Raw genomic sequence first — 19,338 nt, forward strand, 5'->3', positions numbered from 1 at the left:
CTCACCGGTGGCAATCTCATCAGGAGCCCTCTGGCATCTGACCACACAGCACATCACTCTGAAGGTCACAGCAGGAGTGGAACCTTCTGATGGGGCCCCTCTTCCGGGTAGTGGGCTCAAGTTCACGGTTCACTCCAGTGCCTCGGTGGATACTTCATTCATGTTCCAGCGTACTCCAGCACTTCGATGAGTCACCTGGTGCTTCTTCTTGATGGCGATGGCTACACACCGGCAGATGACAATTCTTTGGCACAGCGAATGCCAGGTACTATCTTTGGCATACACTACCTCGAGGCGATGACCTCAATTCTTCAAAAATTGACGCCAAGGCACATATCAGGCCACCTATTCTTCAGGATTGGCTGCAACACAATATACTTGGCAGTGCTGCAATCATGTATTCCATTATAGGGCACACGGACAACCAGCAGGCCTTTATCCCAGATTTAGTGTGGCCTACCACACAAGTGCATTGCTCTAGGAGCCTGGTAGATCTAAAGGGGATTAATGATGAAGGTTGCAGTGCCCGACCTGGAAGTACTGCAAGTCCTGGGGTGCACTTGCTCAGAGAGACTCTGCCGGACAGATATGATTTCGGGGTTGGCGCTTCCTTCCCTCACTCACAGGTAGGCTATCTTGGAACCCAGGGCAGTCCAGTAATTCCTCTTTCAAATCGGATTCCAGGCCATGTTTCCATGCCTTTGTGAAGTTGGTTGTCAGTGCAATCCCAACCCTTGCTGCATAGTCGTCCCTGAGTACTCTGTGAGTACCCCTCCTCTGTAGAAGAGACCATACCAACGAACAATGATGGGTCTTGAGATTCCATCTTTATACTGGTTTTGCAGCTGCAGGATGTGCCTTCCAGGTCTGCTTACATGAAACCGGTTTGGGTCCTGGCCAGCCCACCTTCCAATCTTGTCCTATGTCTGCAAGGATACTCTGCCCAGCAAGGGACTGTGCAGGTGGAGTGGCCACCATAGAATTACTAAGAGGTGGGAGCAGGCCACATTCAATTATTTACAACCCCTCCTCAGAGAGATCATTTAGAGAGGCAAGAATCTGTGCCCCTTCAAAAGGCTCCTTTCCCTATAAACAGATACTGGAGACCTCATTCTTTATCTCAAGCCATCTTCCTACTGACAGCTGCAGTCAGAGTCATTTACAGCCCATTGTATCAAGAAGGGCCCTGGCACGTCTAAGTAAAGCATGTCTTCTCTTTCCTCACTATAGCATCTGGTGCTCCCCTCCAATCTCGGAGACGCCATCAATACACGTGCTGTTTGGAGAAAGCAACCTCTCCATCTGGACTTTGGTCTAGGTTGTAGGCTTTCAAAATGGAACCCAGAAGCCTTTATCACTCATGCACAGCACACTGTCAAGTTTAGTGCACACATACCAAGCATATGATGTCCCATTCTGGATTCTGGGTTTATTGTGAGCTGTGGAACTTTGTATGACTGAGCCTGTAAGTGCATTTATGTGCCACACAAGCTTGTCACTATAATCCACCAACCATGGTACGTTGCTACTACTGCGCTCCATGCACCAACCCTGCGTCAGACAGCATTCCCTTGTCATTATGAGGGTGCTCTTGGTACACCTCTCCCAGTTCAGGATTAGGTTCAGAACGTATCATTGTCAAAAGACAGGGCCTAGGTACATGCGTTCACACAAGATTAGAGGAACACTTGTGACATGTGGACACTACATCCAGATATTCCGGTGGGAATCCTCCTGGTGCGGTCAAATAGCCAGTTAAGTACAAGTATCATAGTAACTACAGTCGAGCAAGTATTTTTTTCTGAGATCTGACATCACCAATTGTGACTTTGGTAGTAGCCAGTCAGAGGGTGATAAAACATACATTTTTCTCTGCATTGGACAATGTATTTAATCATGATGCTGCACAGAGATTTTTGTTAACACTGCTTCGGTGAAGCAAGCTTGACGGGAGTTGGTGTGATGCGAGGACAAATCATGTTAACGTTTGTGGTGCTCATTGTGGTGGAAATGGATCTGTCAAATCGAGGTATGTGAAGGGAGGGTGAAATGGGGCAAATATAGTGGTGAATGGTAAATATTTGAGTGTGTGACGTCAGTGGGTTGAAAGGTGAATTTATAGGTGAGATGTATTTCTCCCACATAAATGTTTTTCAGTAAACTAATTGCAGAGGTTTTATTTCTAACTACGCTAAGTTTGTAACATTATTCAAACATCCAATGATTTAATGATTACTTAAAAGGGTGACCACAAAAAAACAAACCCTCAACTTGGTCTCTGGAATGTATTGCTAGGAATATATTGTATCCACCAAAAACAATGGGAGGAGGAGGGGGATTGTATGCATGCGTGCTTGAAACGTGTCAGTACGTGTGTACACCTTGTTCTTCAGTATTAGATTCCTAAGAAGCCATTACAATTTCTCTGTGCAGGTACATAAACCCCAGGAAATGTAGCTAGTGTTTACTGATATTCTCAACTATCTCTTAGCATTATTACTAGTCAGAGATATTGTGTTCCTGGTGATGTCTCAGGGCTAGTTAGGTGTAACTACAAGTGAGTATGTTTTTCTTCTTTTCTGAGAAGACATGGTTGGAGACCAATAATTGCTCTACCAATTATATGTGAAGAACTTTGAAGAATATGGCTTTATTTGTAACTCAAGCTAGTCTTGTACACTGGGGGTCGAGTACAAAAAGTTCTCTGTGATATTATTTATTATGTACTCTCTATGTAATGAAATGCCAGACATTGTGAAGCTTTCATTTATGTTTTGTTTAGTCATGTTGTAAAGCATATGAATACCTTGGCTTCATCATGGAAAAAGAGCAATCCTATCAAGACGCATCCATTAACTATGAATTGGCTTGGAAATACAGCAATGAATCAAACCCAACAATTGGTGAGTTATGAAAACACATTTTGCTCTTTTTATTCACATAGTCTTACTTTTGTCAAAGTGATGTTGCTGGTGGAGATTTTTTGGCAGATATACATCATAAAAATAAAATGTTTTAATATTGATTTGTCAGAACTCGCCATCTTAGCAACCTCTTCCAGCACCAAAACAAGCTTTGGCCAAAATGTATTAATGTGTTGTTAGAAAAAGGGTTATTGGTTTGAAAATGGGGATCCCTTACCAACTTAATACATCCTGGTTAGGTCTCAAAACAAGTCGGAGAAGCTCTGCTCAGCCCCTAGTAGAATGCCACAAGAAGGCAGTTCACCAGAGAAATGCATGGTAAGTTCGAGGAGTATCTCCCTTCCCCAGCCGGAGCACGTAGTAGTGACGGATGCGTCCCTCCTGGGATGGGGGGTCCACACTGAAAGCATTCCTTCCCTCTGTCCGGGAAAGTGTAGTGCAGGTGTTCACGGACAACACCACCGCCATGTGGTATTGCAACAAACAGGGCGGGGTGGGGTCGTGGACCCTTTGTCAGGAAGCTCTGCGTCTCTGGACATGGCTGGAACATCAGGGCTTCACCCTGGTGGTTCAACATCTGGCGGGCTCTCTGAACGCCAGAGCAGACAAACTCAGCCACCGGTGCATAATGGATCACGAATGGCGTCTCAACTCGGATGTGGCGCAAGGCCTCTTTCGGCAGTGGGGAGAGCCTTGGTTAGATCTATTCGCCACCGAAGAGAACGCGCAATGTCAGCAGTTCTGCGCGTTGGTGTTTCCAAGGCGGCACTCGCTCGGGGACGCCTTTCGTCGCCAGTGGAGCTGCGGTCTGTTGTATGCTTTTCCGCCTATACCACTTCTGCCCAGAGTGCTGAAGAAGATCAGGCGCGACCGGGTCCAAGTCATCTTGGTGGCTCCGGATTGGGCACAAAGATTCTGGTATCCCGAGCTACTCAGTCTGTTGCTCGATCCCCCGATCCGACTGCCTCTTCAGGAGGACCCTCTGTCGCAGCAGCAGGGGAAGGTCCTCCACCCGAACCTGTCCAGCCTCCACCTCCATGCGTGGAGATTGAGCGGCGGCAGTTGATGCCATTTGACTTGCCTCTTGAAGTCTGTAATGTTATTCTGGCAGCCAGGCGTCCCTCCACAAAATCGGTATACACCTGCAGGTGGAACAAATTTGTGGCATGGTGCACAGCAAAGGCTGTTGATCCCCTTTCCACCCCTCTTTCTGAGGTTCTCCTCTTTCTTCTTTCCATGGCCCGGCAGGCCTCTGCTCTGGGCACCCTTAAAGGTTATCTTTCTGCTATTTCTGCATTCTTACAGCTTCCTGATCAGCCTTCTCTTTTCAAATCCCCTGTTGTTTCTCGCTTCTTTAAGGGCATTACTCACATGTTTCCTCCTGTCCCTTTCGTAATGCCTCAGTGGGATTTGAATCTGGTCTTTACGTTTCTGATGTGCGCTCCCTTTGAGCCACTTCATAATTGTCCCCTTCGTCTGTTGACACTTAAGACTGCTTTCCTGGTGGCCATCACCTCTGCTAGAAGGGTGATTGAGCTCCAGGCTCTCTCTTCTAAGCCTCCTTTTCTTTCTGTCCATCCGGATAAAGTTGTTCTCAGGACTCGTCCTTCCTTTCTTCCTAAGGTGGTGACTGCCTATCACATAGGGCAGTCTGTTATGCTGCCCACCTTCTTTCTGCCTTCGCATCCCTCGAAAGAGGAAGAGAGGCTCCACCATCTGGACCCAAAACGGGCGCTGTCCTTCTATCTGGACCGCACCCAGCAGTTCCGGGTGGACGACCAACTCTTTGTCGGCTACGTGGGCGCTAAGAATGGACGGGCGGTACACAAACAAACCATCTCTCGGTGGGTCGTTTTGTGTATTAAGGCCTGTTACTCCTTAGCTAAAAAGGAACCTCCTGTAGGACTGAGGGCCCATTCCACTCGGGCCACAGCGGCGACCACTGCCCTGGGCCGGGGAGTCCCCTTGCAGGACATTTGTCAGGCAGCAATGTGGGCCTCGATGCACGCGTTTGCCAAACACTATTGCCTGGACAGCCAAGTCCAGAGAGACGGCTTCTTTGGCCGTTCTGTTCTCCAGGACTTTCTGGTGTGATCTTGGTTCGCAGACCCACCACCGGGGTTGGTATTGCTGGGGTATCTATTCTAAGGTGAGGAATCTAACTAACGTGTTTCTTTCAGATGAACAAGTTACTTACCTTCGGTAACGATATATCTGTAAGAAACAGTTAGTTAGATTCCTCACTGACCCACCCATCCTCCCCGTTCTGTGAACCGATATCTAGGGTTGAGGTCATCCCTTTCAGGGCTCTAGAATTTTTTGCCACCAATGTCAGTCTCTTACATGGCTCTACGTTCCTGGCGCGGAAAGCTATGTGCAAGAACTGATGTCAGCGCGCGAGGGCGGCATCTAAGTACTCCGACGAAGTCATCCCGGCGATCACGACGCCGACGACGGACGCGGAGCCGCACACGACGCCTACCGACGCGCAAGGGTATTGCTGACGAAAAATCTTTCCGGATCCAGCCTGACGCCTGGGGATATTCTAAGGTGAGGAATCCAACTGTTTCTTACAGATATATCGTTACCGAAGGTAAGTTACTTGTTCTTTAGGCCAAACGCGATGGAGCGGAGGTCTGGTATTCCAAGCAGGTTGTCCCGGTCATAGTTTTTCCCTTCAGACTTTTTCTTTTTTCATAGCAGTCAAAGTCCTTTAGCAGGGGCAAGGTCCAAGATAATGGCTGTAAGGGTCCATCAAAGTCATATACGTAAACATTCACCACCTGATGAGGCCGTTGGTTTTGGTGCCAAAAGTTCCAAGCAGGATAAAGCTGGATTTTGTTGTTGCCGGGCTTTAACCTTCAACCTTTTTCAGTAATGTGAGAAGTTGGCCTGGTATATGAAGTCCACTAGTTAAAGTGGGCACCTTGCACCAGTCCAAAGAACCCTTATGGTGATTTAAGAGATCAAAGATAACCTTAGAAAGCTATTCAAGTTGTAGCTGTGGGGAGCAGCCTTCAGCCTTAATCTTGAAGGACTGTTAAGCAGCTTGTTTTTCCAGAATGCAACCTTATTGTATTGGTTAAATGAAAGGAGAACCACACAGTAGTTATAAGAATAGATATTTATTATTATAACACCTTAAATACCTCACAGTATCTGCTACATGCAGATAAACACAAAGCGCACAATACTTTAGCACAGAAACAATCGTAAGTAGCACTAATACACAGTGAGCTCCAAGGGGAGACCAAACAATATGCTAAAGTGGTATAAGACCCACGACTTGAGTCAAGACAGTGTCTAGAGTGTGTAAAATCACTGGGACCTCAAGGAACCACTCAAGGTGAGTACATAGGGACCCTGCTGAGGACGGGTGCAGTGTGAGGACACGACCGCATGCTTCGTGCAATTCAATGAGAGATTCGTGGTTGCAATTTTTAAGTTAAAGGACCTTTCCCAGTGGATTACAAGGAAACCCTTTGTAACATAGAAGGTTGGTGAGCCACCCCACCCGTGGATACCGAAGTACCAGAGTTACCTATCCCAGGGAAGCCGGCTGCTTGGGTCTGAAGTGTCGTCGGAAACCACAGTCGTTCGCAATGGGAGTCTTCAAAGAAATGCCACTGCTGGAAAGAAGAAAAGTGTCCGGTGGAATCCGCACGTGGAGTCTTGATGGAAGGAACCTGAAAGCAGAGGGGACAGTGTCTGGGTCACTCCGGAGTGACCAGGGGCTCGGTAGACAAATGCCCACCGATGTCGGGTGCTTCAGGTGCGAAGGAGACCGTGACTCTACAGCTGCAGGAACCAGGAGATGTTGAGGATGACCAGGAGCCAGATGCGAGCTGTCGCACAAAGGATGTAGAGTGCTGATGGGTCGGTGTCTGCCGGGAGCACCAACAAGCCTTGGCAGCAGCAACCTATGAAGGTCAAAGACGGGTACGGTCTGGCCCAGCAAGAATGAGAAGACTCACCACAGCAAGGGGAGTCAGAGCAGGCCTGGAGCAACCAGGGGAGCCCAAGAAAAGCAGTGATGTCCCTCAACTGGACCCACAGGCCGAAGGCACAGAAGTCGCGAGGGGAACTCTATCAGTTTCACAAACCAACAGCTTGCAGGGCACAGAGTGCGAGGAGGCCGAAGTCCTTTGTAAGAAATGTGCGCAGACGTGAGGGCTATTGTCAGCCAAATGCACGAAGTTGGGGAACACCAAAAGCATATGCCATTGCAAAAGTACGCGGTGCACAGGGTTTTGGGTTATGCGGTCCCCACGAGGGATACTGGCCTCAAACTTGGTGAGAGGGCAGCCCAACCACAAGGAACGTGGGTTCCCACCTAATGTGTTGCTGGAGCCTTCGGAGTGCACAGGAGTTCAGGATCAGCAGACCTGTCAGTTGCATTACTGTGCCTGCAAACGCAGGGGAGTGACTCCTTCACTCCAAGGGAGATACTTCAGTTGTCCCTGATGCTCCACAGGTCCTGCATGGAGCCTGTATGGTGCACAGGCACAGACGATCCACATTGAATCTTGGGTCCTACAGCCAGGTAAGATCTTTTGTACCCACGGGAGAGCGTTGAACAGATTCAGGGGACCCTCCCACGGGAGGGTCAGGACAGGGGGGTGATTACACCCATGTTCTTTGTCCAGTTTCGTGCCAGAGCAGGAGCCAACGCTCCCAGAACTGGTTTGCAGTGGAATATGCACAGGGACACCAAATGTGCCCCTCGTGCAGACTTTCAGGCACTTTGGCAGTGCACCCACCCAGCTCCAATACACTAAATCCTGTCTGGAAGGTGGTCACATCTCCCTGTGACAGGATGCCTATTGTGCTGCCTTCCTCTGCTCGAGCTTGGCTAAGCAGCAGTAGGGCAGAAATGTGTCTCTGGTCGGCAGCATCCATTTAGTGCTGTCCGGGTTGAGAAGGCTGGTACCCGGAAGACTATCGATCCACGAAGCTTGCTTCTGAGGGGTGGAATCTTACCTCCCACACAGAGTTACCGGTGTGGAAGTATAATTCCAAGGTGGACATGTTTTGTTTCAGCCGTGTTTGAGATGGCATTTACCGCGAGGTTATAATGCACCTCTCCCTATATGTCTGGCTGTGTCACAGACAACTTGGGAGAATGTTAGACGAAGGCTGCAGAGGTGCCCTGCTCATGCAGGCGCATCCTCTGATGTAAAACCCAGCACCCTGCCTTCAGGATTGGAAAGGACTGCTATAGGGGTGACTTATAGGTTTTAAGTGTAGTGACCTATGGATATAGTAAACCTATATCTATTGTAAGTGGTGCATGCACCATCTTACAGAGGCTGCAATGGCAGGCCTATATTTCCATTTTGCATGGCCTCTCATGGGTGGCATAATACATGCTTTATCCCATGGGAGGCCTCTGGGGTACCTATTGCCTGGGTACATCTGTACCATATACTAGGGACTTATAAGGGTACCCCAGGATCCAATCTGGAGTGTACCTAAGTAAAGCAGATAGACTGGGGTCCTGATTAGCAGCATCCTAGTCAGACTAGTCAAAAGAGTGTAACATCAAGCAAAAAGTCGGGGTAACCATAAGAAGCAGGTCCTAATTTCCTACACAACCCCACCCTCAAACGTAAGGAGAGGAGACTAACCTTGCCCAGTTGAGTCTTAATTTTCTTAGTGGAAATATCTGGAGAGTCCATCTGCATTGGCATGGTTACTCCGAGGTCTATGTTCCACTATATAGTCTATCCCCTGTAGGGAAATGGACCACCTCAAAAGTTTGGGGTTTTGACCCTTCATCTGTTTTAGCCATAAGATGGGCTTATGGTCTGTCTGAACAATGAAGTGAGTGCCAAACAAGTATGGCCTCAGCTTCTTCAGAGCCCAAACCATAGCAAAGGCTTCCCTCTCAATAGCTCACCAACGTTTCTCTCCAGGGGTCAACCTTCTGCTGATAAAAGCTACTGGTTGATCCTGACCCTCTGCATTAAGTTGTGACAACACACCCCCTACCCCCAACTCAGATGCATCTGTTTGGACAATGAATTGTTTGGAATAGTCAGGTCTGTGCAGGATGGGAGCAGTACACATGGCCTGCTTGAGGTAATCAAATGCCTTCTGACAACTAACTGTCCACTGAAATTTCTTGGGCATTCTCTTTGAGGTATGATCATTCAAGGGAGTCACTATGGACCCATATCCTTTTATAAATCTTCTGTAGTACCCAGTCAGGCCCAAGAAAGCTCTGACCTGAGTCTGGGTAGTGGGAGCCACCCAGTCCATGATGGTCTGGATTCTCCTCTGCAATGGTTGAACCTGACTTCCACCTATGAGGTGGCCCAGGTATACAACCTTACTCTGCCCTATATGCCACTTGGTGGCCTTGATAGTGAGGCCTGCTTTCTGCAGGGCCTCCAAAACATTCTTCAGGTGGACCAGGTGAGCATCCCAGGTGGAGCTAAAGACAGCTATATTATCAAGATATGCTGCACTATAGACTTCCAAGCCTGTAAAGACTTTGTTCAGCAACCTTTGGATTGTGGCTGGTGCATTCTTCAAGCCAAAGTTCACCACAATAAATTGATAATGCCCACTAGGGGTTGAAAATGCTGTTTTTGGTTTGGCATCCTCAGCTAGTCTGATTTCCCAATATCAAGCAGTAAGGTCACATGTGCTCAAGAACTTGGCTGAGGCCAAAGTATTAATGAGTTCAGCTGCCCTAGAAATAGGATGAGCATCAGTCCTAGTGACTGCATAGAGTCCCCTGTAGTCCACACAAAACCTAATTTCTCTTTTACCACCCTTGGTGGGTACCAGGACCACGGGACTAGCCCTGGGGCGGTCTGAGGGTTCAATCACTCCCAATTCCAGCATCTTTTGGACCTCAGTCCTGATGCAATCTCTGACATGGTCAGGCTGCCTGTAAATCCTATTTTTAACAGGCAGACTGTCACCTGTGGCCACTTCATGGGTACACCAAGTGGACTGACTAAGAGTCAAAGAGAACATGTGCCTGTATTGATTGAGGACCCTCCTGCAATCAATCTTCTGTTGCTCAGTGAGACTGCCTGCCAAGGCTACACCATCAAATGAGCCATCATCAGGGTTCTGTGAAAGGAGGTCAGGGAGTGGCTCACTCTCTTCCTCCTGTACCTCATCAGTAGCCATGAGCAAGCCCATGTCTGCCCTGTTCACATAGGGTTTGAGCCTATTTACATGGATCACCCTACTGAGGCTCCAGGGAGTTCCAAGGTCCACCAAGTAGGTGACCTCTCCCTTTTGTTCAAGAATAGTATGGGGTCCACTCCACTTTTCTCGGAGAGCTGCTGGGACCACAGGCTCCAACACCCATACTGTGCAGCCTCCCAGCTCCAGTACACTAAATCCTGTCTGGGAGGTGGTCACACCTCTCTGTGACAGGATGCCTATTGTGCTGCCTTCCTCTGCTCGAGCTTGGCCCAGCAGCAGGAGGGCAGACATGTCTCTGGTCGGCAGCATCCATTTTGTGCTGTCAGGGTCGAGAAGGCTGGTTCCGGGAAGACCAGGGACCCACGAAGCTTGCTTCTGAGGGGTGGTTTCATACCTCCCACACCGGTTACAAGTGTGGAGGCACGATTCCAAGGTGTTAGATACCAAACACGACATGTTTTGTTTCGGCCGTTTTCGAGATAGCATTTACCTTGAGGTTATAGTGCACCTCTAATCAAAACAAAGGGGACACTGGTCCGGAAGAGGGGTGCAAGGTGTCACCCACCCACCCACCCACTCACTCACTCAGAGGAAGGAAAGACAGAGAAACAGGAGGTGAAGAGTATCCTAGGTAATTAGGAACCACTAGTGAGAGGGAAGAACAAGTCTTGCTCTCTTGTTGCCCTCATTCACCCCGAAGGATGTCCTGCATCATCATCAGGCATTTGCTCCTCGTCGGGATGGCACTGCAATGCCCCACAGGTCCCCCGAAGGGTCACTTTAGCGGAGATCTTTTTAGAGAACTGCCGTCCGATGTATGCGGCTGTGTGGGGTGGGTCTTATGTGGAGGGTGATAAAGTGCATGCAACGTAAGCCAAAACGGTCTAAGGGTTACCAGAAAAATATTGAACGTGACGGTACCCTTGGCAGAGTAAAAAAACCCGTAGGTTCTGTTAACCCAATAGGCTCATTGTGCCCAGGTAACTGCAAGGTGAAAACTTCGACATGTTTCGCGCCTATGTGGTCTCAAGGATCCATGGCGCTTCTTCCGGACTGAAACGAACAAAGTGAGGTGATGTGCACGTGAGAAGTGAAAGGGTTAATACCCTCCGAGGGTGTCAGAGCGGGCCAAAGAACTGTGTACCCTACAGTATGGCTGCACACTCAAAAGTTGTGACCGCTTCCTGAACACCACCTAGGAAAGAGAGGACAGACAATAAATAGGACATGCGTTAAACATGTGAGGCATTCCCCAACAGAAAACAGCAGAGCTGCGCAGGTCACAGAAAAAGATAAAAACACGAGACAGGTAGGGTTGAAGTGTTACCCTTATTGCAGAAAGCTTGGCCGCTACGTGTGTGGCCCCACCTGCGCCCCAGAAGCCACCCGCCCTGGGCGTTGCGCCAATTTGAGAAGGGGCCAGCAATGTGGGCTAATACCTGCATGTGGCAGGTCAGGTGTGCGGTAGAGAAAGAGGAACACACCTCTGTGCCATGTGGAGGAGCATCGGAGGGTATTGAACACTCTTTGAGCCGTAATGGTCTGCCACACAAGTGCAACTGTAATTACCAGAAATGACATCGCCCCAAAACTGATGTCTGCACGTAACAAAGCCCCCAATGAGAGCTAGCGATTGTGAACAGATGCCCTTACCTATAAATAAGGGAAGAGTTGCTCCATAGGCTAAGGAGCGCAGGACGCCTGCACCATACCGGGCTAAAACGAAACAACATGGGACACAGTCTTAAGTGGGGAAACATGATACATATTCACAGTGCAGAGAACAAATTGCTTGGTTTCCGTAGGTCACATCACAGCGTTCTTACTTACAGTTTACTCTGGTGCCGGCTCAATCGCACCTACCCAGTCCGTATGCCTGCCTGCAGTAAATAGCCATGGCGGGGACCGCCTGATATAGTGTTGGTAATTGGTGCTCGGGAGTTGCCCTCTTCCGGAAAGCCCAGTCATGCCGCTGGGTATTACGCATGTGTAGCGAGGCAGAAGCAATGTGCATGCGCTCAGGAGGAACCTGCACATAGCGTGCTGAGATAGACCTGGTCGGCATGACGATAGTTGACGCCAGAGGTGCGCGTGTGTGTTTCAGGATGCAGTTTTAAAATTCAGTGTGCGCCAGGTGGAAGCCAGTCCTCAATGGCTCTCAAACCTGTACAGATAGTATGGTTGCGGGGGGGGGGGGGTGTCAGTAGATGCGATATTATCACATTCAGTGGGACTATAGTAAAATAAAATAAAGTATGGTGCGAGCTCCCTGGTCACGTTAAGGTTTACAGATACATGAAGGCACGGCAGAACTGTCTGTCAAGGGACAGGCATCCACCAGAGCACTTTTGGACATTTTCGTGAAGAGGTAAAAGGAAAGGTGCGTCATGGCTACAAGTTATGGTTAGTCCCATGTCCCAAGGCACCAAAGTACGGAGCCCAAGAACCACATGCATATGGTTAGAGGGCGTACCTGATGTGGTGAGGTAACCCCAATTTTGGACGTGCCCTCAGAGGGAGGGGATAGGGGAGGCCGTGATGGTGTGGTCCAGCCCTCCATGACACTATGCTAATGTCTCCTCTGTCCTCAGTGCAGATCGTGTGTGTTAGGTGGCCCAAGGTAATGCGGACCTGGGGGTTATTTTCATAGTTCTACCCAGGGGACCTCATCGTTGAGATCCTGTTCGTCTGTGTGGAGACGGTGTACCCATCGTTGTTCGCGGCGTAGAAGGGAGGCACTGCTTCACAGCTGGTTTGCCTCCAAAACCATCAACTGAATGTCATCACAAGTGTGGCCTTTCTCAATATAGTGGTTTGTCATTCTTGTGGCAGTCCGACCATGTCTGATTGTGCTGTTATGTTCACTAATCCGTACTTTGAGCACTCGAGTCGTCATCCCCATGTACCTCAATGAACACGGACAGGTGACCACGTAGACACACTTCTTAATATTACAGTTGGTGTGTGCCCGCTGTTCCCAAGTGAAGTCGTCAAGGTGCAGGGTTTTGGTGTGTCTGGTATAGGAACATGCACTGCATATACCACATTGGTTGTGGCCTGACACTGGTGGTAGGTTCCATAGAGTTGCGTCCTGTGGTTTCCTTTTTGCACATGGTCTGGTGTTGACCAGTTGTTCACGCAGATTAGTGGTTTGTCTGAACGCGAAACGTGGTTGATCAAGGTTGAGGGAACCGGTATTAAGGATTCTTCAATTATGTCTAATGATGTTTTTGATTCTGTTAGACATAGGGGTGAAGGTCGTGATGCAGGTTATCACCTCACTGGAATGTTTCTCCCTTGTTTCAAGGAGTGCCTGCCGGTCGTTGTTCCTAGCGCGTTTCCTGACCTTGCGGACCACCTCCATTGGGTAGTCCCTGTCATGTAGATTCTTGGCAAGTGAGCTGGCTTGGGTGTCATATTCCTGGATGCTGCTACAGTTTCGTTGTATCCTCAGAAACTGGCCGTACGGCAGGTTTTCCCTCAGGGCCTTGGGGTGGTGGCTCTTAAAGCTGAGGTGGCTATTGCGATCGGTCGCCGCCTTGTAGTTTGTATGGTGGAGGTGTCCGTTCTCCAAGGTGATGAGTAGGTCCAGGAATGGAATCTCCTTTTTAGTAGCTGTCTTAGTGAAGTGAAGGTGAGGGTTGAGGTTGCTTATCCACTCAATAAACTTGATGCTGGTCTCCTCATCTCCTTTCCAGAGGATGAGGTCATCGTCGATATACCTCCTCCAGGTTATGAGGTTATCTTTGAACGGGTTATTATTCGTGAAGATGTTGGTGGCCTCAAAGTATGCCATGTACAAACCCGTCCGCCTTGGCGATAGATGGTGGTTTTGTACATAACGTTATTTTTGAGTGCGATGGTGATGTCAGTGATAAACGCAGCCGGTTTGTTGGTCGGGAGGTCAGCTTCATGTAGTAATTTACCTACCATCTCAATGGTGGCATCCTGAGGATGTTGGTATAGAGCTTCTCTACGTCAAGCGTGAGGAGAAGATGGATTGTCTCATTGTTGATTTCCTGTATCAAGTTTAGGACATCACGTGTGTCCTTGAGATATGCCGGTGTCGACTGGACCATTGGGCGCAGGAAGTGGCTCAGTGGTTCAAGTACAGAGCCTATGCTGGATTCAATAATCGGGTGGCCAGGAGGAGGGACGGTGCTCTTGTGAATCTTAGGCAGAAGACAAAAATACGGCCTCCTGGGGTTCCCATTCACCAGGAATGCCGCTTCCTGGGGTGAGATCCACCCCTCAGTAGCTGACTCATTTACCATAATCCGGATCCGTGATGATAGTCGGTCCGTAGGGTCTGTTTCCAGTTTGTGGTAGTACTTTGTGCTGCTTAGTTGCCAGGAGCATTCCGTTTCGTAGTCCTCGATGTTAAGGATGACGGTTGCACCCCCTTTGTCCGCGAGTTTGACGATGATTGTCTCATCATCTTTAAGCGAGTTGATCGCGTGGCGTAGTTTCTTAAGCATGTTGTCATAGGTCGGATTCCCTCTTAAGTGATTCGCCTCCTTCAGTACAGCCTTTTCAAAGGTAAGGACCTCACTAGGGACCATCCCTGTCATGGGAGTGAATTTGGAGGGGGGTCTGAGGCCTGAATATTGGCGCTCCGGTGTTGGATTGTCGCTAAAGAAGGACTTCAGTCTTATCTTGCGGAAAAATTGGTGAAGTTCTTCATTCACCCTGAAATTTTCCTCTTTGGGTGTGGGTACAAATCCAAGACCCATCTGCTAGGCAGTGACCTCATCGGTGCTGAGTTGTCTTAGATAGGTTGACAATCAATTTCTTGGGTGCGTCATACTCCTCGTCGTTCTCCGTTGTACCTCTGTCCTGCCATTGTACCTGTTTCTGCCCTCTTCTTTTTCCTCTGCCTCGCCCCCTGCCTCTGATCTGAAAAGGAGGAGGCGGGTTTTGGAAAAAAGGTGGTTGGAATCCCTGTTGTGGCCCAGGGAAGGCCGGGTACCACATTCGGTCCTTGTAGGGGGTAGAGGTGGTGGGGGTACCTATACATGGGTGGTATGGGGGGGTGGAAGGAGTCCTTGTTTGTTTGGATTTATTCCCCAGCTGCTGTTGCTTGAGTTGCTGTGTGAAGAGCGGCCAGAGCTAGCTGAGGTCGATGAGCCATCATCAGACAAGGCATCATTATTGGATGGTAGGAAGTCCTCCTTTGTATAAGGGTATATCTTCTCCCTGTCGAATTTCTTAATATCCTTCTGCAACTTGGTGATCTTTTGTTGCAGAAGGTAGTCCTGGGGGTCGGACATCTCCCCATTAATCTCAGCCAGGCGAGTTTTAAAGGTGGATATGTGGATGGCCGTCTTGAGGCCCTTCTCCGCATATTGATTTTAATAATCAAAGCCTCCAAAAGACGCTTGGCCGTGCCAATAATCGGGATGAGCCAGTCGCGGCTGCATTTCCACGTGATCTGGCTCCATTCCCATCTAAAGAGAAGGTCGTCTAGGAAGATCCTTGGTGCTGTACCTACTATCAGGCCTTTGGGCGCAGAATTTGCCCTCAGGTACTCAGTCATGACAGAGCCATGAAGTGCAATCTTAACCTGTAGTTTTTTCAAAGAGGCTAGTGAGTTCCAGTCGCCTTGCAGACTGGCGCCTGCATGTTACCCTCACTGTTCAGTAATGAGGGGGTTCTGAGGATCTCAGCCACGACGTCTTCGCCGAAGCTGAGCCCTAAGTTCTCACCCATCGTAGAGGTGGTCATGTCTCGTGTGAAAAAGAGGGAAAGAGAAAGCAAAAGGATAAAGGTACGGTCCCTCGGCTGAGCCGCCGTGCTTCAAATGTATCAACAAAAGAGAAAAGGGGGGGGACCAGGAGCCAGTTGTGGTACAGTGTCTGTGCTCCTAACGTGAAAGTCTAATCAAAACAAAGGGGACACTGTTCCGGAAGAGGGGTGCAGCGTGTCACCCACTCAGAGGAAGGAAAGGGACAGAGAAACATGAGGTGAAGAGTATCCTAGGTAATTAGGAACCACTAGTGAGAGGGAAAAACAAGTCTTGCCTCTTGTTGCCCTCACACACCCCAAAGGATATCATGCTTCATCATCATGCGTTTGCTCCTCATCAGGCCGGTGCTGCAATGCCCCATGGGTCCCTCGAAGGGTCACTTTAGTGGAGATCTTTTTAGAGAACTGCCGTCAGATGCATGCGGGTGTGTGGGGTGGGTCCTATGTGGAGGGTATTAAAGTGCACACAGCGTAAGCTAAAACGGTCTAAGGAATACCAGAAAAATATTTATTGTGAAGGTACCCTTTGCAGAGTAAAAAACCCGTAGGTTGTGTGTTACCCCAATAGGCTCAATGTGCCCAGATACCTGCAAGGTTAAAAGGTCGACATGTTTCGCGCCTATGTGGTCTCAAGGAAACATGGCTCTTCTTCAGGACCGAAACAAACAGTGAGGTGATGTGCATGTGAGAAGTGAAAGGGTTAATACCCTCTGAGGGTGTCGGGGCGGGCCAAAGAACTGTGTACCCTACAGTATGGCTGCACAATCAAAAGTTGTGACCGCTTCCTGAACACCACCTAGGAAAGAGAGGACAGACAACCAATAGGACATGCATCAAACATGTGAAGCATGCCCCAACAGAAAACAGCAGAGCTGCGCAAATCACAGAAAAAGATAAAAACACGAGACAGGTAGGGTTGAAGTGTTACCCTTATTGCAGAAAGCTTGGCCGCTACGTGTGTGACCCAGACAGCGCCCCAGGAGCCACCTGCCCTGGGGGTTGCACCAATTTGAGAAGGGGCTAATAACTGCATGTAGCAGGTCAGGTGTGAGGTAGAGAATGAGGAACACACCTCTGTGCCATGTGGAGGGGCATCGGAAGGTATTGAACACTCTCTTTGAGCCGTAATGGTCTGCCACGTGAGTGCAACTGTAATTACCAGAAATGACATCACCCTGAAACCGATGTCGGCACGTAACCAAGCCCCCAATGAGAACTAGCGATTGTGAACTTGTGACCTTATCTCTAAATAAGGTGAATTGCTCCATAGGCAGAGGAGCTAAAATTAAACAATATGGGACACAGATATAAGTGGGGAAACATGATACATATTCAGAGTGCCGAGAACTAATTGCTCAGTTTCTGTAGGCCACATCACAGCGTTCTTACTTACAGTTTACTCGGGTGCCGGCTCAATCGCACCTACCCAGTTCGTACGCCTGCCTGCAGTCAATGGCCATGGCGGGGACCACCTGATATAGTGTTGGTAATTGGTGCTCGGGAGGTGCCCTCTTCTGGACAGCCCAGTCATGCTGCTGGGCATTGCGCAGGCAGAAGCAATGCGCTTGTGCTCAAGATGAACCTTCTCACCAGGAACCTGCGCATAGCGTGCTGAGGGAGACCTTCACGGCTCAGTGTTCAATAACTTCCGATGCCCCTCCACATGGCACAGAGGTGTTCCTCTTTCTCTACCGCACACCTGACCTGCCACATGCAGGTATTAGCCCACAATGCTGCGCCCCTTCTCAAATTGGTGGAACGCCCAGGGCGAGTGGCTCCTGGGGCGCAGGCGGGGCCATACGCGTAGCAGCCATTCTTTCTGGCCAGCCTTGAGCCCGAGTTTGAGATACCGCGCTGCGGTCACTGCATTAAGGGTAACACTTCAACCCTACCTGTCTTGTGTTTTTATCTTTTTATGTGACTTGCGCAGCTCTGCTGTTTTCTGTTGGGGCATTCCTCACATGTTTGACGCATGTCCTATTTGTTGTCTGTCCTCTCTTTCCCAGGTGGTGTTAAGGAAGCGGTCACAACTTTTGAGTGTGCAGCCATACTGTAGGGTACACAGTTCTTTGGCCCACCCTGACACCCTAAGAGGGTATTAACCCTTTCACTTCTCACATGCACATTCTCACTTTTTGTTTCGGTCCCGAAGAAGCGCCATGTATCCTTGAGATGACATAGGCGTGAAACAGGTCGACCTTTTAACCTTGCAATTACCGGGGCACATTGAGCCTATTGGGGTAACACTTAACCTACAGGTTTTTTTACTCTGCCAAGAGTACCATCACATTAAATATTTTTCTGGTAACCCTTAGACAGTTTTAGCTTACGTTGCGCGTACTTTATCACCCCCCACATAGGGCCCAACCCACACGCCCGCATGCATCTGACGGCAGTTCTCTAAAAAGATTTCCTCTTAAGTGACCCTTCGGGGGACTTGTGGGGCATTGCAGCGCCGGCCCGACGAGGAGCAAACACCCGATGATGAAGCATGACATCCTTCGGGGTGTGTGAGGGCAACAAGAGTCAAGACTTGTTCTTCGCTCTCACTAGTGGTTCCTAATTACCTAGGATGCTCTTCACCTTCTGTTTCTGTCTCTTTTCTTCCTCTGAGTGAGTGGGTGACACGTTGCACCCCTCTTCCGGAACTGTGTCCCCCTTGTTTTGATTAGACTTTCGCGTTGGGAGCACGGACACTGGACCACAACTGCCCCCCCCCCCTTTTCTCTTTTATTGATACATTTGAAGCACGGCTGCTCACCCGAGGGACCCAACCTCTATCCTTTTGCTTTCTCTTTCCCCTTTTTTTACACGAGACACGACCACCTCTACTATGGGTGAGAACTTAGGGCTCGTCTTCGGCGAGGACGTCGAGGCTGAGATCCTTAGAACCCCCTCATTACTGAACAGTGAGGGTAACATGGCAGGCGCCAGTCTGCAAGGTGACTGGAACTCACTAGCCTCTTTGAAAAAACTACAGGTTAAGATTGCACTTCATGGCTCTGTCATGACTGAGTACCTGAGGGCAAATGCTTCGCCCAATGGCCTGATAATACGTACAGCACTGAGGATCTTCCTAGACGACCTAGTCTTTAGATGGGAATGGAGCCAGATCGCGTGGAAATGCACCCGCGACTGGCTCATCCTGATTATTGGCTCGGTCAAGCGTCTTTCGGAGGCTTTGATTATTAAAATTAATATTGTGGAGAAGGGCCAGAAGACAGCCATCCACCTTTAAAACTCGCCTCGCTGAGATTAATGCGGAGATGTCCGACCCCCAGGACTACCTTCTGGAACAAAAGATCACCAAGTTGCAGAAGGATATTAAGAAATTCGACAGTGAGATGATATAGCCTTATAGAAAGGAGGACTTCCTTCCATCCGATAATGATGCCTTGTCCGATGATGGCTCATCGACCTCAGTTAGCTCTAGATGCTCTTCACACAGCAACTCCAGCAACAGCAGCTGGGGAAGAAATCCAAACAAACAAGGACTCTTCCC

General features: G+C 49.2%; 1 protein-coding gene across 1 annotated transcript in view; it reads left to right on the plus strand.

Annotated features, from left to right (window-relative positions):
• LOC146789728 (tetratricopeptide repeat protein 21B-like) overlaps nt 1-19,338 on the plus strand; it is a 330,277-nt gene that overhangs the window by 268,149 nt on the left and 42,790 nt on the right. Inside the window, exon 21 of the mRNA XM_085631188.1 lies at nt 2,783-2,903. Coding sequence (XP_085487314.1) covers nt 2,783-2,903 — 121 coding nt within the window. The remainder of the gene's footprint in view (nt 1-2,782; nt 2,904-19,338) is intronic.

The sequence above is a fragment of the Triturus cristatus genome, chromosome 10 (assembly GCF_964204655.1).
Source record: "Triturus cristatus chromosome 10, aTriCri1.1, whole genome shotgun sequence".
NCBI classification, from domain to species: Eukaryota; Metazoa; Chordata; class Amphibia; order Caudata; family Salamandridae; genus Triturus; species Triturus cristatus.